Source organism: Dipteris shenzhenensis, chromosome 27 (genome assembly GCF_047967505.1).
Source record: "Dipteris shenzhenensis isolate YYH24624 ecotype China chromosome 27, Dip_SZ_1.0, whole genome shotgun sequence".
Taxonomy (NCBI): Eukaryota; Viridiplantae; Streptophyta; class Polypodiopsida; order Gleicheniales; family Dipteridaceae; genus Dipteris; species Dipteris shenzhenensis.
In genome coordinates, this window is record NC_141622.1 from 13,112,045 (window position 1) to 13,133,013 (window position 20,969).

The 20,969-nt window shown below is 41.8% G+C and overlaps 1 protein-coding gene across 1 annotated transcript; it reads right to left on the reverse strand.

Moving 5' to 3' along the window:
• Nucleotides 1–4,015: 4,015 nt before the first annotated feature.
• Nucleotides 4,016–8,783, reverse strand: LOC147883885 (putative auxin efflux carrier component 1c). The gene is made up of 6 exons (XM_087398107.1): nucleotides 6,554–8,783; nucleotides 6,030–6,342; nucleotides 5,837–5,922; nucleotides 5,537–5,694; nucleotides 4,947–5,023; nucleotides 4,016–4,759 (listed from the first exon to the last, which is right to left on the reverse strand). The coding sequence occupies exons 1-6, from the start codon at nucleotides 7,941–7,943 to the stop codon at nucleotides 4,693–4,695; spliced, it is 2,091 nt and encodes a 696-aa protein (XP_087254233.1). The 5' UTR covers nucleotides 7,944–8,783; the 3' UTR covers nucleotides 4,016–4,692.
• Between the last annotated feature and the right edge of the window lie 12,186 nt (nucleotides 8,784–20,969).

Genomic DNA, 20,969 nt, shown 5'->3' on the forward strand with positions numbered 1-20,969 from the left:
GTGATTCTAGAGTTGTCTCCCTTCTTTGGGCTTTGCAGGCCCTACTTGGCCATGTGGCAAGCTGCCACTAGTGCAGGCTCTCTTGCCATAAGCCTGACCTGCTTCAGGTCCATTTTGTTGGCCCAATCCTTGCCCCTTTCCATTGCCGACCAATCCGGGCTGCATCTGCCCCTAAACTAGCACTTGTGCAGCCTTAAATCTACTGCTCTATTTTTGTACAGCCATTTGTGCTGATCCATACCATAGGCACATCCTATCCCGGTTATGGTCTAGCAACTCCATGTTGTTGTCTCCTCCAGACCTGCCACGTCAACAGACTTAATCCATATGGTTCTTCTTAGGCTCCTCTCCCAGGCCTAACAATGCTGAGCCATCTCCAGAAACTGGCATGTGTTGGTTTAGTGATTACACGTCATCATGAGGAGGTGCCTATGGTATGGATGGCCGTATCGAAATAGAGCAGCAGATTCGAGGTTGCACAAGTGAAGGCAAGAATCACATTTAACTCGTATGCCAATATGGAAACTCTAGAACACGGTTGGGAGATTCATGCAACTATGACTAAAATAGATAGGAGTCACATGGATGTGTGCAACACATGGCTTTCATAATTGCACTTGTCAAGATGGGAGCTATGATTACATCTTTTGCTCATAATTCACATGACAAATACGCTTTGAATGTTTTCCATTAGAGGAAGCTTGAGGGCTTCAAGTTGAATGAAATCACCTTTGTCTATGCTCTTGAAGTGCGTGGCAGTCCATTAGAGGAAGCTTGAGGGTTTCAAGCTGAATGAAATCACCTTTGCCTATGCTCTTGAAGCATGTGCTAGTTTGGCTGCTTAACAGAGGTGTAGGCAAATTATGCTACTATATTAGATCATGGATGTCTCCAACACATGGCTTTGGAAACTGCACTTGTCAAGATGGATGTGATGTGTGGGAGCATGTGCAAAGCAAGGAGATTGGTTACCGTAATCCCTTATGACAATGGTATCCTAGACTGCCATAATTGTGGCTTTTGGCCACAATGGCCATTGCTTGGAGGCATTGGATAGCTTCCATCAAAGGGTAGCAAGCTAATCAAGGTTATAGCAAGCACTGCCTTTCAGTTGGCTGTCCACAGGGAGCAGTCTAGAGGTGAGATTGCAGGAGGTTATAGCAAGCACTGCCTTACAATTGGCTATCCACAGGGAGCAGTCTAGAGGTGAGATTGCAGGCAGTGCCTACCATCTTGTGCCTTGGACTTAGGATATTACAGCAGGAGAAGCACACAAGGTGGATCTTGGACTTGAGCAGATTTTGCAGCAAGGGAAGCTTTGCCTATGTTCTTGAAGTGTGTGCCAGTTTGGCTGCTTAATAGAGGTGTAGGAAAATCATGCTGCTATATTAGATCATGGATGTCTCTAACACATGGCTTTGGAAACTATACTTGTAAAGATGGATGGGATGTGTGAGAGCATGTGCAAAGCAAAGAGATTGTTCACCATAATGCATTATTATAATGGTCTCCTGGACTGCCATAATTGTGGCTTTTGACCACAATGGGCATTACTTGGAGGCATTGGATAGCTTCCATCAAAGAGCAGCAAGTTGATCAAGGTTACAGTAAGCACTGCCTTACAGTTGGGTATCCACAAGGAGCACTCTCGAGGTAAGATTGCAGGCAGCATGATATGCTAAATGCAAAAATGCTCGTTGCTTAATGCTAAGTGCTAATTCTAAATGCAAAGTGCTATGTACGAAATTCAGAGTGCTATATCTCAAATTCAAATTGCTACAAAAAATATACAAAGTGAAAAATGAAAAGTGCTATATCCCAAATTCAAATAGCTACTACAAAATATATGCTAAACACAAACTCCTATGTGCAAAAAGAATCATACATTTCTAAAAACAAAGTACCATGTGCAAAATGCAAAGTGCTATGTTCTATATCCCAAACTCAAATTGCTACATGCTATATGCAAAATACTATGTGCAAAATGGAAAACGATATGAACCCAAGGAAGGGCACGTTCCTTGGTCTTATAATTTTAGGAGAGAAAATGTGCCGACTCTCCCCCCACACGAATGTGTGGTTAAGTTTATTTGTTTATGTGTTGGATACAAAGTGCTATATGCTAAATGCAAAAATACTAGTTGCTCAATGCTAACTCATAACTCTAAATGCAAAGTTCTATGTACGAAATTCAGAGTGCTATATCTCAAATTCAAATTGCTACCAAATATTTACAAAGTGATAAATGAAAAGTGCTATATCTTAAATTCAAATAGCTACAAAATATGTGCAAAATAATATATGCTAAACACAAACTCCTATGTGCAAAAAGAAAGAACTATTTACCATGTTCTATATTCGAAATGCTATATGCTACATTCAAATTGCTATATGCTATATTCAAATTGGTATCAACATAAACTAGAGATTTTATAAAAAATATATGCTACAGTTTTTTCCTTTAATAGGTGTCGATTCTCTCCATATCTACACTCCCATTACATGCGGAAATAGAGAATGAGAGAAGCATAAGCATGCAAGTTGCAAGTTTACATAAATCTATTTTCTAAATTCACTTTAAATTCATAAATCTATTTAATACTTCTCAAATTGCAAGTTTACATAAATCTATTTTCTAAATTCACTTTAAAAATTAAGTCAAAATGAAAAATATATTTTAACAATTTTTAAAAAATAGCACTAAATTCCTTAATAGATATTCTAGCTCAGTACAGGTGGATCTAGTTCATTTCAACTTGACGTGCACCTTCAGCAGGCCAAAAACAAATTAACCTCATCCCGGCTCTTGCTCCTCCGCACCTACAGTAGGCCAAAAACAAATTAACCTCATCCCCGCTCTTGCTGCTCCCACTCCTCTCTTCCCCTTCCTCCCTTGATCTTCCTCATATTGGGGAGGGCAGTCTACCCCCCCCCCCGCCCCCGCCCCCAACACCACACACACACCCTCTTTTTCTAGATAAGGAAGCTTCTCCAAGGGCTTCGATTAAATTTTCCTGCGTGACTCTTCGTAATTTGAGCTTAGGTTAATCGGCAGGCTAAGGCAATCCCCTGGCGCGAACAAATTGAGCGAAGAGCCCTCAAGCAGCAATCCGACCTACCCTAAAAGACTGTCCTGCCAAACGTGGCAAAGCGACCAGTTTGTCCCCCACCCGCCTACTGCAGGCTGAAGTTCACCAGTTCCAAGGCCTGTAAATGGCTTTAACTGCTGCTTCCCAGCGGTAGGCTTGGCTTCTCTCCCCCACCCCCGGTGCCTCGGTCGTTTACACTATAGGTTATAATATTTTCAAATTGGCTGTTAAAGCATAACTGAAAGGGAACTCAAATTATAACTGAGCAGGCACATTTCAAGCATGTATTTACTGTCGTTACACAAGAGGTCATTATAATAAAGTGCTATCATGACATCCCATACTCTAACCTTCCAAGCAAAGTTTGCCTAGAGCTGCATCACTACTCAACCTTTCCTTACACACAGAATTCCAACAGCAAATATTTCAAAGCATATTCAAGTGATTTGATTCTTTTGGAGTGAAACCTTTTTCTTCCCAACATGATGTGTGTTGCCAACACTCTTGGAGATGGACACCATCCCTGTGCAAGCCTTTCCCTTACTGAGAAAAGTATTCATGGGTGCTACCCAAGGGCTTCTTCTCCAAAACAACGAGTCATCTTCTATAGCATTACCAAAGCCAAGGATAAATTTGCACTGTTTGCGGATCATTAAAAGATGCAATAGTCAACACCTAAGGTATAAACAGAAACAAGCCACATTCAGTTTTGACGTTTTGTCCATTTACAGACATCATTCAGAGCATGGATTGATTTACTATAGTGGAAACTTTCTACTTGGTCTTAATGTGTTGTGCTTGTGGACATGATGTCATGTCCTTATTTACAGTAAGATGTAACTCAAATGAGGACACAAGTATAAACCTGCAAGAGCTTTAGAACTCAGATTAGTGCCATTCCCAATACGAGAGAATTTCTTGATTAACATTATCCACATTTATACTGCAAAAGATATTGGACTGCAATTGGAATGAAATGACTCGAGTCCCTGGTTATGGGAATAAGATTGCCTTGTAAAGAGACTCAATTACAATGCCTTGAACACATGTTAACCCCAGATTACTGCCATATGCAGAGTGCAAAAGAAATTTTGATTCCATAGGGTAAGCAACAGACATTCAGCTGCCACCTGGGCTCTCCTTTGCAACAGCAGGTCATCACCACCCAAGAACCTCCACCGTTTTGTGCCCAAGGCAGAGGCATTCTGTCAGCTGATGAATTGACGACTTCCCAAATAACATGGATCTTTTCCCAAAGCAGAGGCATGTGTTCTCTCACACCAGATGGACAGACAGAAGAAATCCTGCCTTCAAGAGCAATGTACAAGACTTGGCAAAACGATGGTGTGAAGACTGCTGTAATAACTTACAAGTTGCAAAATTGTGTTGGTGCAGAGAAGGAATGAGCTCCCTTGACCTCAGACCTTTGACAAAGAGCTGCATCAGTTGGTCATGTATCTTTCAAACAATGATACTTTGTCAGTTTCCAACCCTCGCTATCTTTTCTCACTACCAGTTCATTCAGAAGATTGGTAATGTACATTATCTTCTGCCTGGTGACGTACACGGCTCATGTTTTGCTCTGGGTATGTTTACATATTAGCTATAGACCCAGCAACACATAGTAAAGCAGCGTAGTCGGCAGGGCAACAAGCATGCCGAAGATAACTCTGCAAAACAGACAAGCAAATGTGACCCGTAAGAACTGGCTTTATTAGAATTGTCAAACAAGTTTCCGTTTTGCATTGTAGCCTCTTCTTTCCAAGATCGAAGAGCATTCGTGAAATACTATGCTTAAAAGTCCGACAGCAAAAGTTAATTGAAAAGACTGTTGCAGTGAAATTAATCGAGACATACGCTGTACTGAGGATATCTGGGTGCAAATCATATTCCCTTGCAAATACAAAAGGGACTATTCCTTGTGGAAGAGCAGCCTGAAAGTCCACAAAAGTCACTAAAAGTTAGCACGGAGCTGCACAAAATTCAATAGCATCAATACTAGTTTTAGTTTGTGTTCAAGTATTGAAGTTGATTCACAAATTAATAAGAACTAATTAATAGTAAAAGCTTTAGCTTCAAACCACTCGAGCTGAGCAGAGATATATACACTCTCGCATTCAGATACATACAATGAATTCAGCTATAAGGAAATCAAACACAGACGATTTTACTGTTAATACAACACTCCGCAGAGGGACGGCATAATATTGGTCAATGAGACTTATAGAATTATGAATTCCAACTTTAAATCCACACTATTCTCCCGGACAGGGGACGTCTTTTGCGGGCACAGATCTTTTGATCTCTTGTAAGGTTAGCCTCACATGATCTACATCGAATCATTAATAATATGGAAACGGGCTAGCGGAGTGTTTGAATGCGCTGGTGTGCAAAAACATGCATGGTACGTACTTTGCTACCAAAAACAAGACCCACTGGAGGTTTACCTGGACTATTGCTGCATGTAAATCAACCCCTCTTAAGCCAACTGCTATAGATGAAGCTGCCATTACAGCTGGTCCAGTTAGAAACCTGACCGCCATAGCAAAAGCGGCTAGGGATGTGCCACAGGCTATCAGTCTGGGCTGCAGGGCCATAAACAGACCTGGTAAAGCAACCAAACAAATGTCACAGAGAGAATTGGCCTACAACCACTTCCTTTACTTAAGGTCCACCGATAGGCATGAAAATCAAAGTGCACAGCTGCAGCAGTTAAGTGAGCTTGCAACTGTATGTGATATTTTTACCTAAGCTGAACATAGCCATTCCTAGACCAGCATCTGATAATAAACTTATTGAATGGACGATGATCTTTGGCATGCCAATGTTCCACCTGCAGTAATATGGTACGATCTATCATTTTAAGCATTGCAAACACAAGCAGTCGAAAGGATGGCAATGCTTGAATGTACAATCTAGATTCAAACCCAAGCACCTCACCTGTATGAGATCAGGGACCAAACTAGGCCAAGCAAACTCGAATATGTGTTCGGATTCCGAAGGAGTTTCCGGCCCACCATCCTTAGAATAAGCTTTAACATAACAGAGGTGGGAGGCATTTCCTTGGGTTTTCCAAATCCTGTCATTTTTGGGGAATGCGCTCCTACTGAGGACTTGGATACACTGGGTCTATATTTATCCACAGGTGAGCCTGTCTCCCCAGGAAACTTTGCTCTGCTCCCAAAACTGAAATCCTCTCCAATATACGGAGCAGGTGGGGGCAGTGGTGGCTGATTAACAGGTTCAGGTACGTCTGCACAAGAAAGTCTATATGAGACACCCAAGGTTGAACAGAAGATTATAGAGCTTACGACATCATTTTCACGTGATTGAGTACAAAAAACATGGATATTTCAAGCCCAAATTCAGAGTGTACTAGAGGGGAACATGAAAGAAAAATGCGGCAGTATGCATTTCCCCGTCTCACATCCATTTGAGGCATCTTCACAGATGTAGAGGCTTACCCCCGTTGGATACGTGCTCGATGGAAGGTGGAACGTGCATTCGCACTTCTTTCGGTTCAACGGCACCTCTGCTGTGGTCAGGCATTCCAAAATCAGTGCCTCCAAAGACATGTAAGCCACCTTCGGATACAGGGGAAGCGGTTGAGCTCCAAACAAACATGTGCAGCTCTTTGCCATCATCTTCTAGCCTCGGAGAGGACCTTGGGTCGACTACTTTTTTGGATATCTGTGAAGCTTTTGGAGAGAGCTTCCCCGGGTTTCCACCTGGATACGCGCCCCAATTGAGATTATTGTGCCCAGGAGCACCTTGGCCCCCTCCGGTAGTTTCATGAAAAGGCATACCGTTGGGACCGTGGTTCCTCGTACCATAACCGTGGCTCGGAGGTCCGTAAGAAGGAGGTGGAGGCAAACGTGGGGAATTAACTCCTCTCGAAGCTATGTTCACTTCTCTGTAGTTGTCTTCATTAACATTCGATGCCCTCGGGGTTGGACCACGGGAGGATTGCACAGAGTAAATATCAGAAGACGTGAAATTGGACTGCCTTGGACTCACGGCTCGGGTTGACATCAAGGAATGCAGGTCCGGGTTATTCATCCCGAACTCGCGGGGAGTATTGTTTCGAGACGAATAGACAGAATATATCTCTGCTCCTGTCAAGTTTGAAGGCCTGGGAGTGATAGCCTTAGATGAAGGCATGGATGCTAAGCCAAGAGACCTCCTGGGCGATGCAAAAGAATTCAAGGCCTGCGAACGTGAAGAAGTTGACCTGCGTATCGTGACGCGGATCTTCCCGTCGTCTCCCACATCCGCTTGGGTCTGGAGAGGCTCTCTACCGTCGAGGGACATCACATCGGAGTCGACCTTGAAAGAGATGATGGAAGCTGCGGTCTCGGGAAACTGCTCCATAACGAGAAGCCTGGCTGCGCGATACTCGAACAAGAAGAGCATAAGAGAGTACCAGATGATGGACTGAAGCACAACCAGCTGCACCATGAGCCCCCCGTAGAAATCCCCGTACATGGCTGACAGCAAAGGTATGCCCATGACCAACGTGTTGGGCAGAGTACCCAGAGCGAAGAGAGTGATCATCCAGTCCAAGCTTCCACTTCGCGAGAATTTGGCCCAGGCCGCCAGCACAGCCAAAATCGCGAGCTTGGAGATAGTGTCTGCCAGAATGAACAATCCATCCATCTTGTAAGGATTGTTGCTGGATATGAAATGGAAAGATAGCAAAGGGACAGCGAACACTGCAACAAAGCGGTTGATCCCGGAGCACTGCACTGGAGTGAAGATCTTCCACCATCTCACAGATCCGTAGGCCAAGATCATCGCCACGTAAAGCGGCACCATAGCACTGAGAACGTTGTAGAAGTCCTTGACAGTGATCATGGTGACGAGAAGCCGCAGGGGCAGTGGAACGCTGGAATGAAAGCTACCTAGCAGGGGAGGCAAACGCTGATCTCTGCTCAATATACTTGCATAAATGGAGACAATGTTTCTTTGCGAGAAACCAGACAATCTTCAGATGCGCAAATTGGCAATTGGGCATTGCCCCAGCAAGTCATGATAGTTATTGGCCAGCAGTTAACCAATCTGAGGTACTCGATCTTGCAAAACTCTGGAGAAGAGATTTGGAAAGCAGGAGTGGGCAATTTGGGTGGAGAGAGCAGGATTTCTGGTGCTTGTGAAGCAGCTCAAGTAGTCAGGAAAGAGTGATGGGGTGGAGAACACTACTGAGCTGGGAACATGACACACTCTCTTTCTCTGAATGTCTGTGTGTGTGTCTTTCTCTCACACACACTCTCACACACTCGCTCAAGTTTCCTAGTCTCTGTTAGGATAAGGCAAGGCAAGCTAAGCTCAAAACTACGCTGAAGGGAAGAGGAGATTCAACTGAGTCACCATGCAAGACGTTCGGCAAGCTCAAACCTACAGAGGAGTAAAATGAGTCACCATGCAAGATGCTGGCGAAAGCATCAGAGCAGCAGCCATGAGGACGACGACGACTACTACTACTACAACAACAGTGAATCTATGGAAGAAAGGAAAGCTATTGATGCCAGAGAGGGGACAGCAAAAAGGCCTTCGGGGAAGAGGAACAGGATATGTGAGCTGGGAGGTTAAAAGGTGCAAAAAGCAAACGAGGGAAGAAAGTTGACAAAGAGAGGAGGAGGCAGGGATTAAAAAACGGTGCAAGCAATTAAAAGGGGAGAAGAGATGGGTCAAAGAGACAAAGGGTTTGGCTGCTGCAGGAAAGGAAAGCTATCAAATTCCCATCTTTTTTTTTTTTGTTGTGAGTTCCATTCCTGTCCAGATCTCAACTCGCCCAAATTCCTATCAGTCTGTTGTATTTTAGTGGCTTGGCAGATCTATCATTCTTGCTGCATCCAATTCCCAACTATCACCCTCCTGTGGAGCCTTTTTCTCAGAGCTCCCTGTTTCATCTGTTAGTGAAAAGTATCCTCCTGTGAGCTCTCTGTCACTCTCCTTCTCTTGCCGAGCCTTGTAGAGAAAATCTGCACTCTCTCTCTCACATCCTGGATGCCTTATACAGAAAATGGGTCCCTCTCTCTGTCTCTATTTCGAGGGGTAAGGTACGACTTCAGATCTTGTAAAGTCAGTTAACTGAGTGCTTCACGTTGTATAGCTACAATGCCACACACACACACACATCTCGAGCCTAGCTTGTAGAGAAAATCTTTATACAGAAAATGGGTCCCCTCTCTAATTCACTAGTTAAGGTACAACTTCAGATCTTGTAAAAGAACTTTAACTTCGTGCTACACCTTGTATGACTTCAGTGCTGGACACACGCACACATCTAGAAGAGCATTGGGGGAGAGAGAGACTATCTCTCTCAATCTCTCACACGCATTCTTTAAAGAATGGGATATCTCTCTCCCTTTCTCCCCCGCCCCCCAAAGATGGCTTTTACAGAAAACATGCTAACGTCAAAAGTAGTCTCTCTCTCTCTCTCTCGCTCTCTCTCTTTGTTCCCTTTTACAGATAAACATGGGCTGTCTCGACTGTCTCTGTTTTGCCTCTTGTCTGTTTCTTATAGCGTGTAAGAAAATGACCTCCCTGGTCCCAAAGTCCCGTAAGAAAATGGCCTCCCTGGTCCCAAAGTCCCGTCTTTATCCTCCAACGTGACACAGCTGCCTCCTCTTCCTCCTCCCACATTCAAAGGGCGTCCTGAACTCCTGCAGTTCCCACAGCCATCCTCGAGAGCTTCATTCACACCAACCACCACCACACATCACCAGTCACCACTCACAGTTCCACTCCGCCATCCCCGACGCGCATGCTGCTGCGTCCTGCGCAGTGCGCGGCTCAAGCGAGCAATGACAGGGCACTGGCACAGTGCACTATATATCTCGTTGTTACTTATGGAGAGAGAAAGACAGAATGGGCGAGGTTCTAACACGAGTCGACCCAGTTCTCTCGTCCCAGGAGGGCGAGCCTGTCATCGATTGGTCCCCTACCGCTCAAATCTCTTCTCCGAATCTCCCCCCGGCCCCAACCGCCCGGCCTCCCGCCAAACCATTGCCAGCTTTACTGACAATTCTGGGTACAGAACTCTCATTCCGATTCGCTCACTGCTGCAGCCTACACCGCCCACCAGGCCAGCCCTAGTGAACAGACGAATGACAACAACTAATATAGCCCTTCGTCGAGAGTAATCACGCCAGCCCCAAATAGTCGACTACAACAGGATGAAGATTTTGCAAATGGTTGATTCTGTTGTAGTCGAAAATAGCATTCCTGGCGAGTACGACACTACGTCGATGGCGATGCCCATTCACAGCTATGGAGGATTGCTCGCTCGCTAGTCTCCATCAAAAAACTCCAGTTCTCCTAGTTTTTATGCTTCTCTTTCGCTCGTTCCTTCCGTCCGGCATCCTGACTACTCATTTTTGCAGTCCATCGGCCTCGTCGCCACTCGTCTCTTCACGACGGCTCGCAATCTACACAAAAGCCAAATTCCTTCTTGTTGCCAAGCCTCGCCGCACGGCGAGCTGGCGTGGTAGGGCCACGTTGGCCACATCTTTGGGTGGCAGCGCCACGTCGGTCACAAATCTGCCCGCGCCACGTCGTCCACCTAAACGTGGCAGTGCCACGTGGCCGCATCCGTCCAACAATAAAGTAATCCCTATAATAACTTCTGAAAATCGTGCCACGTCAGAAGCATCGCCCACATTCCGTCCAAGTGACAACGCAGCCGCTAAACAAACACCGCCAAAAATATAAATAATACTCTGGAAATCGTTAATTAAAATCTTACAAACGGGCGGCCAGAGTCCGCACAGACTATCCACTACCAAATTCCAATACGGGGCCGGGCGTGCGAGGCTCTGACAATTGAGAGCGAACGGGGGGCCACGAGCTATAGTGAAAACACAAACTACCAATTCTTTTAACTTAAGCATTTTGTGTGTGATTCATCAGGGAGGCTCAGTAAAGGGCATCTTTTTTTTTTGGATAAGTTTTAAAAAAATTTGCGCTGCATGTGGCCAACACGCGAGCGCCGCATCCGCGCATTGCCGTTACGCATTGCGGAAATACGCTGCCCGCGCTAATAACAGAAATAGAGGACCGAGGTTCATTTTAGGAAACGGCGCCCCCCTAGGCCGGCGGCGGCGAGCGCTGCCTGTGACCGTGGCCAACGGAGACACGCCAGCGGCGGCGCTGCTGGTGGCGCATGGCCCGCCTACGTGGGCCTGTACTATTTGTCCCAGGGCACTGGGATATGGGCCGCGAAAAAGGACAGGAGATGCGTACAGGGTGGGGCATGGATGACGTGTCTCATCTTACAGACAGCGCCAGTGGACGTCAGGACTGCTGACCCGGCCTCGTGACGAATGGAGCAGTGATGACTGGACCATCGTATTCCGTTGAAGATTTTAGAGCTTTTTGAAGATCTTTAGGAAACATATATAAAGACCTAATTGTAAAGCTTATTTTGTTGAAAATTTGAGCAAAAACATTTAAAGAACTTTTGTTGAGAATTTGAGAAGATTTTTAGCGTAAATATTCAAAAACCTTCAATTTGAAAGTCTAAGATTTCTAGCAAAATTCTAACTAAAGTGCACTTCAAGTTTTTAGTTCAAACGTTAATCTCCAAAATTTGCCTCTCCATGAACAATGATCAGGCAGCCAGTATCTACTGCAACAACCTTGTTAAAACGACATGGGGACAACCCCCAAAAAATTTGTCTAGGCTTTGTTTTAATTCTTTGGGATGCAGCTAGTGGGGTTTTATGGGGATTTATTTTATAGTTTCATAGTTTCACGTTGCGGGGACATAACTGTCCCCCTCAAACCAGAAGAACTCAAATTATTTATGCTTATCGAGAACTTGGCACATCCATTTGAACCGCCTGTCCTCAGGAATGTGCATACTGTGGACAAAAGAGACAAGCAAACAGCGCATGCATGCATTGCAATAAGTGAGAATGTGTGTGTTGTGTGTATGTGGACTTATTAGCTCCACAAACGCAGAGCTCGTTTCAGTAACTACCGAAATATTTCCGAGCAGTTCTGCAAGAAACAACACTCCATCAGTAGCTTTTCACAAGCGAAAATTATTTTCTAACAGCTTGAATCTGAGCAGAGATCAGCATTGCATGCAACAGCAGCATGGAAGATGAGCAGCCGTCGCCTCCTCCTCCTCCTCTACCCGCACGGCTCGAATCTCAGTAGTACCCCACTAATCAGCTTCTTGGACCACAGCTACGAGCGACCACTGAATCGTTTAGCTCGCCAGGATGTCTCCTTCGCATCTCCGTTCCTCAGTCAGATATCCTCTTCCTGTTCTTTCTCCCAGAGCGAAGCATTCTCCCCGAGACCTCCCTAGGGGGCCTGTTCCCCACTGTTTACCACTTCCTCTCGTCGGAAATCTCGTGCTTGACTTCTGTGAACGGGCCTCCTCTCTTCTGTAATCATGGCACCCCACGACAGCACCAGCGCTCAAGTCTCCACTGCTCCACTCTCTCGGAAAATGGAGAAGTTAGCTCCTGGGAAACAACCGCGGGAATCGCATACCCAACTGAGTGGAGATACAACCCTGCACGCAAGAACTCAAGGAATGGCAGTCGGCAATGGCATTCAATTGATCCGGTCGATTCCCCATAAGCCTCCAAGTCAACGTGATTCGAACGGCAACTAGAATCATATACAAACAGTTACCAAAAGTTTTGGTTGAACACAACATATAGACCCCACGCAAAGATAGCACTTTCTGATCAAGAAAATCAAGAAAAAGAAAGAAGAATGGGTTGGTTGAACAATGCTCAGCATATCTCATTCTTGTATGAACAATAAATGCTTGAGAAGTCACAATCTAGACTATACCCTTCTAATCACCACAAAGATCTCTCAAATGACATTGAAAGACATGACACCACTTTTTAAGTTCATCATGCATTATTGGAAACGGGTCTCTCCGATGACACTAAAACTTTCAGGTTACATAGCACTCACACACTTGCCACTACCTTGACATTATCTTAATAATCTCTAGATTATGTTATAAGATGTTCTCTCTTTAAGAATCCAATGGACGTTATAATGTGTTTCCAATTTCCCAAAATTAATTAAATCTTTATTTAAATGTTCAATATCCAAGGTTTACAAATAACGAAGTTCTAAAATATGGGTTTAGAGTGTCCATAATAAAATGAATTCAATGAATTCAATCTTTTGGTTGGTTTATTTCATTCTCCTCTCTGATTGGTGACTTCTCAATCTATCTTGCCCTTTTTTGGAACTAAAACTCTATATCTCGGAAGAATTTGGGTTCACGTATATGCTCTATGGTAAAGATATAGAGCTTGGGAAGGTGTTTGTGTGACTTTAAACAATGCCTTCAAGTCAATGACTAGTTATGATGTTTTCATTATGGAAAAGAATCTTTTGTGTAGTCTCTTCGATAGGCAATCAAAGCAAAAAGACTAGTGTGTTATCATGCCTTATAAAGTGTCTCCGACATATAGGATGTAAGGGTCCGATTAATGACAAGAACAAGCACTTTCAAGGAACGTTCTTTAATTTTTTGATTACAAAAGAAATTGTCCCAAATGCTTCCATAATATGCCCTTTATTGTTAATATGACAAATGTTTTAAGTCAATGACTAGGTATGATATTTCAATGATGTAAAGAATCTTTTGTGTTGTCTCTTGCTAGATGGACCATCAAAGCAAAAAGATTAGTGTGTTATCATGCCTTACAAAGTGGCTTCTCATGTAGAATATAGGTGTCCAACTCAAGACAAAAACGAGCACTTTCGTGAAGCTTTCTTTAACTTTTTGATTATAAAAGAAACTATGCTCCAAATGCTTCTGTAATATGACAAGGTTTATTAATAATATTATATTGCCTAAGGATTTCGTTGTGGTTAATCAACTAACAAAAACCAATATCGATGTCTTTTTCATGTCAGTTCCCACTAAAGCACAGGGCTTATAATACAAAAGTCATAATCTAGAGGTGCCTACATGCTATTTGCATGTGCGATTGGCAATGCTCATGTTTTGAGGCAAGCTTTAGTCTGGTAATAAATACCACATTTTGTGTTCTACATAAAGAGCTTGCAAGATTGATGGTATGGGCTACATGTTGATGTGTATACTTGTTTAAGGCAAAACAAGCTGTTGAACCAGAGGACCAAGGATATAGGGCCTATTAGGGTTTTAAAAATCCCACTCCAAGTCTTTTTGTGCCTGCCTCTAGATACCTAGTGTAAACACAAGGCAAGAGGTCTTTATAATATAAGGCCTGTCTCAACCTTGTTTGCCTAGCAACATTGATGTCAAAAATTCCCAAAGAGACCCTATACAAAAAGTGGCCAAAGTATGAATGAGTGACTCGAAGGCCTACGCTATAAAGCAAACCAAAACTACGAGATTGGAGATTTTCTGATCATGAGAGACAACGAACTTCTTGAAATCTCTAAGCAAACTTGGCCCTAGCTAGAAGCCATTGATGCCAAAAATTTAATGCTCTCCAACGTTTGTTTGTAGATATCATAGACATCATATGTTGTAAAGAAATGAACTAATAATAGATGATGAGGGAGTTTTCACACGAATGGTTGTGATCTTAGTTTCTACAATCTCTTTGCAATTTCGCTTAAGCCAAATTTTTGAAACATGTCAAATTATCTAGATAGTTTTTAAAAGATACTAAAATTTACTTCATTGTGCAAAATTCATTCAACATTTTATTGTGGATATGTGACATTATTTTTGTATAGAGGAAACCATATGACTCTCTAGGAAATTCTTTGTACCTATACATCTTAGAAAAGAAGAGTGTTCCTTAACTATCATAAGGGATATGTCTATCTCATGGGCATAAGCCACTACAAAACCTATGATCATTTATCTCATCCCTTAAAAAACAACCCAATTAGTCCACATACTGTTGATAGCAATAAGCACTTTACAACATGCTCTGAAAAAAAGATTCGTGAATTCTTTCAAAATTTTGTTGGAACATGGGGGGTGGAGGGGAGAGAAAGAGAGAGAAAGAGAGAGAGAGAGAGAGAGAGAAAGAGAGAGAGAGAGAGAACCTTACACACCCACAACGAGTTGCCCATGCAAAACAACAAAAGTGTTCAATGTAGGCCCTAGAGATCCAAGGCAATTTATGAGAACCTACATTAGTAGTACTTAGACAGGCGACCAATATCAGCACGATATCAGTGTTAAGTGTAAGGCTCCAAGCTCATGGCGACTCATTAGAGCCTGCATTAGTAGTACTTTTAGAGGTGGCCAATATCAACACTAGATAGAGCTATCGAAGGCAATTGTGAGCAGCAACTTTGTTGTGGATCAAGATGAATCGACAATCAAGGAGACCTGTTTTTCCTCAAGCCTTTAGCTCATCTTTGTCCTATCTAAAAAGTTGTTCAATATTTTGCCTCCTTGAGTTCTCCCATGATTCCCACTTTGTGCACCCTCCCAACTGTTTTTCCATCTCCTTGATTCATCATTACATTTTCCTCTATGTCACTTTGCCAAGATGAGGCCTCTATTTCCTCATCCTCTATGTTTTCTATGGACCCCCCTCCTTCTTTCCACCATAGCCTCTCCGTAGAAACAAGCCACATTATCATGTGTATTTGGGTGACATATGGCAAGATAAGTGTGCAAATAAGGAAGCTTATAGGTGGTTAACATATGGTAATCACATAAGGCCACATCAACATCATGAGCATTTGGAAACATGGCATTACCATGTAACACCATAATTTCTTATGTAATCAAAACATTAACAAAAGCTCCTTGAAAGTGCCTGTTCTTATCGTTAGTCATCCTATATGTCAGAGACACTTTGTGAGGCATGACAACACACTAATCATTTTGCTTTGATTCCCCATCTAAGAGACAATGCAAAAGATTATTTTCCATAATGAAAATATCGTATCTAGTCATTGACTTGAAGGCATTCTTGAAAGTCACACAAACACCTTCCCAACCTCTAATTCTTTACCATATAGCATATTGGTGCATATGCAGAGTTTACAAGGTGTGCTTCTATAATGCACTATGCTCTTGAAGCACATATGAGGTGGCATATGTACTTAGGTGACATTGTATGTTGAGGTGCTTTATGCCATGTATCATGTTGTTGAGGTGGTTGCCCATATGCCAGTCCAAATCTTTCCATAACATTCCAAGCTTATTATTAATATGACAAAGTCAATAACTATGTATGATATTTTAGTGATGGAAAAATAATCTTTTGTGTTGTGTCTTGCTAGACAGGCCACCAAACCAAAAAGGTTAGTGTGTTATCATGCCTTACAAAGTGACTTCAACATGTAGGAAATAGGGGTCCACCAACTCAACACAAGAACCAAGACTTTCCCATAACTTTATTTAATTTTTCACTATAGAAGAAATTAAGCCCCAAATACTTCTATAATATGACAAGGTGTATTATTTTTAGTTGATTCACCACAACAAGACCTTAGGACTTATAATACAAAAGTCATAATATAGAGCTGCCTACATAATATTTTCATGTGGGATTGGCAATGCTTATGTTTTGAGGCAAGCTTTAGTCTAGTAATAAAATACCACATTTTGTGTTCCACATAAGAGCTTGAATGATGGTATGGGCTGCATGTTGATGTGTATACTTGTATAAGGCAGACAAACTGCTGAACCAAAGGACCAAGGATATAATGCATAATAGGTTTTTAAAAATCCCACTGCAAGGCTTTTTGTGTTTGGGTCTAAGAGCCCACATCTCAAACTTACTTATCAACATAAATGCCAAAAAAATAATGGTCTCCAAAATTATGTTGTAGATATCATAAACATCATAGGTTGTAAGGAAAACGAACTAAAGGTAGGATGATCAACAAGTTTTCAAGCTAGTGATTCATGTGATATCAATTTCTAAAATCTCTTCTCAATTTACCTGAGCCAAATGGTTTTGAAACATGTCAAATTATATAAATAGTTTTTTCAATACTAGAATTTACATTATTATGCAAAATGGATTGAAGCTTTACATGGATATGTGACTTTATTTTTGTATAAATGTCAAAGGAAGGAATCATATGACAAACTGGAAAATTCTTAGTACCTATACATGTTTAAAAAAGAAGAACACTCCTTGACTATCCAAATGGATATGCCTATCTCATGGGCATAAGCCACTACAAAACCTATGATCATTTATCTCAAGCTCTTAAAAGACAACCCAATTATTCCACCATTTACAACATGTTATTGATAGCGACAATCACTTTACAACATGCTATTGGTTGAAGTAAAAATTTACAATAACAAAAGATCAAGTAACTCTTTTAAAATGATGTTGAAACATGGGGACACACACACACAGAGTACCATACACACCCACAACTAGCTGCCCATGTGAAACAACAATCCTATGTGAAACAACAAGTCTTCAATGTAGGTCCCAAAGCTACTTGCATTAGTAGTACTTATAGAGGTGGCCACTAGAGGAGGTTGTGATAGCAATGACAATGTTCCAAATCAAGTGCGAAGAACTAGCAATCAAGGAGTAGAGAATTGGCTCTGAGAGCCCATTCTCGAGAGGAAACCGGGGCCACCTGATGACTGACCAGAGGTCGAGAGCGATCGGGCCAGCCATTATAGAGGTGGCCACTGGAGGAGGTTGTGATAGCAATGACAATGTTCCAAATCAAGTGCGAAGAACTAGCAGTCAAGGAGTAGGGAATCGGCTCTAAGAGTTGATTCTCAAGAGGAAATCGGGGCCACCAGATGACCAGCCACAGGTCGAGAGCTAGTCGACCCAGTTTTGATTGGGATCAGTGACCGAGCCAACCATTAACGGTGGCCCGGTCATTGCTGATCTCTTAAAAGACAACCCAATTAGTCCACCATTTACAACATGTTATTGATAGCAACAAGCACTTTACAACATGATATTGGTTGAATTGAAATTTTACAATAGCAAAAGATCAAGTAACTCTTTCAAAATGTTGTTGAAACATGGGGACACACACACATTGGTAGTACTTATAGAGGTGGCCATTGGAGGAGGTTGTGATAGCAATGACAATGTTCCAAATCAAGTGCGAAGAATTAGCAGTCAAGGAGTAGGGAATCAGATTTGACAGCCAATTCTCGAGAGGAAACCAAGGCCACCTGATGACCAATCGGAGGTCGAGAGCTAGTTTCCCTAGTTTTGATCGGGATCGGCGACCGGGCCAGCTATTAACAACCAAGGGGAGGCAGGTGGTGTGGTATTTTGTGATATGTGCAAGACGCGGTGGTTATGAATGGCGGCATGTTATTTGAATCGTTGATTTGGCTATGGGTGGCTGCTACCTTTGCTTGTTGCATTGCTTTGCTACAGGTGTTTGCTTCTGCATTGCTACTAGTCTACTAGTTTCTTTTGTGTTGTTAGGGCTACTAGTGCCACTTAATAGATGGAAGAGGAGGTCTACATGTAGCAACCACTAGGGCATGTTTAACCAAGAAAACAAAATTAGTCTTTCCATGTCAAGAAAAGTTTCTATGGCTTAAAGGAAGCACCCAAAAGTTGGTATAGTAGGATTGAAAAGTTTTTTCTAATTTGGGATACATCAAACTCAATAAAAATAATACATGCTACTATATATTTCAAGGGGAATACATGACCATTGTACTTTTGTATGTAGATGATTTGGTTGTGATAGAAAGCTATTCTAGGTTCAAGCTGAAACAAGTGTTATTTGTTGCAAAGTTCCATACGATAGGTCTTAGAGTTATACATTATTGTCTTGGTTTGAGTTTTAGAGAGACTCATGGAACACATTTATGAGCCATCAAAAGATATGTGGATAGTATCCTAAATAAGTTTCCTATTACGAGAAAGTATTTCTCAAAGCTCGTGTTCGAAATGATGTAAAGTATTTATAGGATCGCACCAAACGTGGCAGGGTTCTATTTAATACTTTGGTTTAGTCAGGGATGCCTAACTAAACATGTGTCATTAATAAGTATCATGGGTGATGCCATTTAGAAATACTCACATTAATGGATAGTCGCTTGTAAAGACCATTACTTAGCATGATTGGCTAATCATTTGATGTTTATCATTGCACTATGTATTTGACTAATGGTGGATTGGTTATTGAGTACAAGAAATGACATGGACAGATGGGAGTAAACAAGCTTAAGGGAATAAAGGCTAAATGCCATGGTTTTATGCTAGCACTATGTAATTTATTAAATGGCCAAGGATCATTACATTTTTGATAAGGAAGAGTGCTTAAAAGCCTTCCACTTTTAACATGTAATTTTGGATGAGTACATGAGTAAAGGAGTAACAAAGAGAAAAGTATGGTAAAAGGATGCTCGAGAAAAGTATGGAAAAGACATGATCAAGAGATGAATACGTGACTTTGTATCAATGGCTCATGCTCTTATTTCAATATTATAAATGCTCTTGGTGTGGCATGAGCCACACACCTCGAGGGGGGAGATTGTACCCAGTGATTGCCTCTTGTCTTTTCATGAGTTTCCGTGCATATTCAATTTTTGGTGCTATTGTATGTGTTAGAATTGTTATTCACGTTTCATTTCCTATGACTAATTGAAAGTTTGCAATCACTCCCATGGAGCAAATTTTGAAACGTGCCAAAGATCTAGAAAGTCCTATAGTCAATGACAAATACTATTGGAAACTCATCAGATCTCTTATATATCTAACTATCACTAGATATTTGTTAAGCAATAAGTTCACTAACACAATTCATGGCAAATCCAAAACAATCTCATTGGAATGTAGCCTAGAGAATCTTGTTGTGCATCAAATGTACAAGATATTTTGGAATAGGGTACACAAGAAGTCATCAAATGTTGCATTGATATTGTGATAGTGAGTATGTAGGAGATCATGGGACTAGGAGCTCCACATAAGGATATTCATTTTTCCTTGGTTAAGGTGCTATATCATTGGTTGTCAAATAGACAACCAACTATTCTTTTATCTTTAACAAAAGAAAAATATAAGGCTCCCAAGAATAGGTGCATGTGAGACTATATGACTCAAAAGGCTATTGTTAGCATCATAGTACTTTGATGATGAGAAAAAGCCAGCAATAATATATTTTGATCATTAAGTGGCTCAAGCATTAGCCAAGAATCTAGTACATCACATCAGTACAAATCACATTGATGTCAGACAGCACTTCATTAGAGAAATAGTTTTGATTAGTCACATCATATTGTAACATTGCAAAAAGATAATGTTATTGCAGATATGTTTACCAAACCTCTTGGGAAAAGGCTTTTTGAGAAACATCAACAAGATATTGGTAGGGCTTTGATGAATTGTAATGTTCAATCATTCTTCCATTCCATAATCATCATCTAGAGAAAAGGCCTACTTTATGATGTTGATGTTGAGGGAAGGTGTTGAGGATTTAAATGCATAGCACTAACGAGTGGTAAAATGCACAAGGGTTAAAAACCATAACCCTAACCTTAAATAGGTACGTATATATTTTCTCTTTTTAACTAATATAGTGTACCTATGGGTGGCACCTTTATCCTAGCTAGGGAAGGTAAATAATGACCAATTTCCCTAGAGAGGGCAATAATTTGCTACTATATAGTTGTATGCTTACAAAGTCTATTAAGCAAAATGCTAGAAGAAAAAGCCTTTATTTAATGCTATAGTAAACATGTGCCAAGGCTTTGAGTGACAATAATATTGCCAATGGACACACTTATGAGAAATAGGAACAACATTGATATGAGCTTCATCCAATTGAAATAGATGGAATCAAGCCCATCTAGTTTGGTTACATTAGAATTAAGTCTATTAATTTGGTTGTTACATTAAAAATCCCCAAGATTGCTAAATCTATGTACCCAAAACATAGCTTGCCAAAAACATGAAGCAAAACCATGGCTCATCAAAT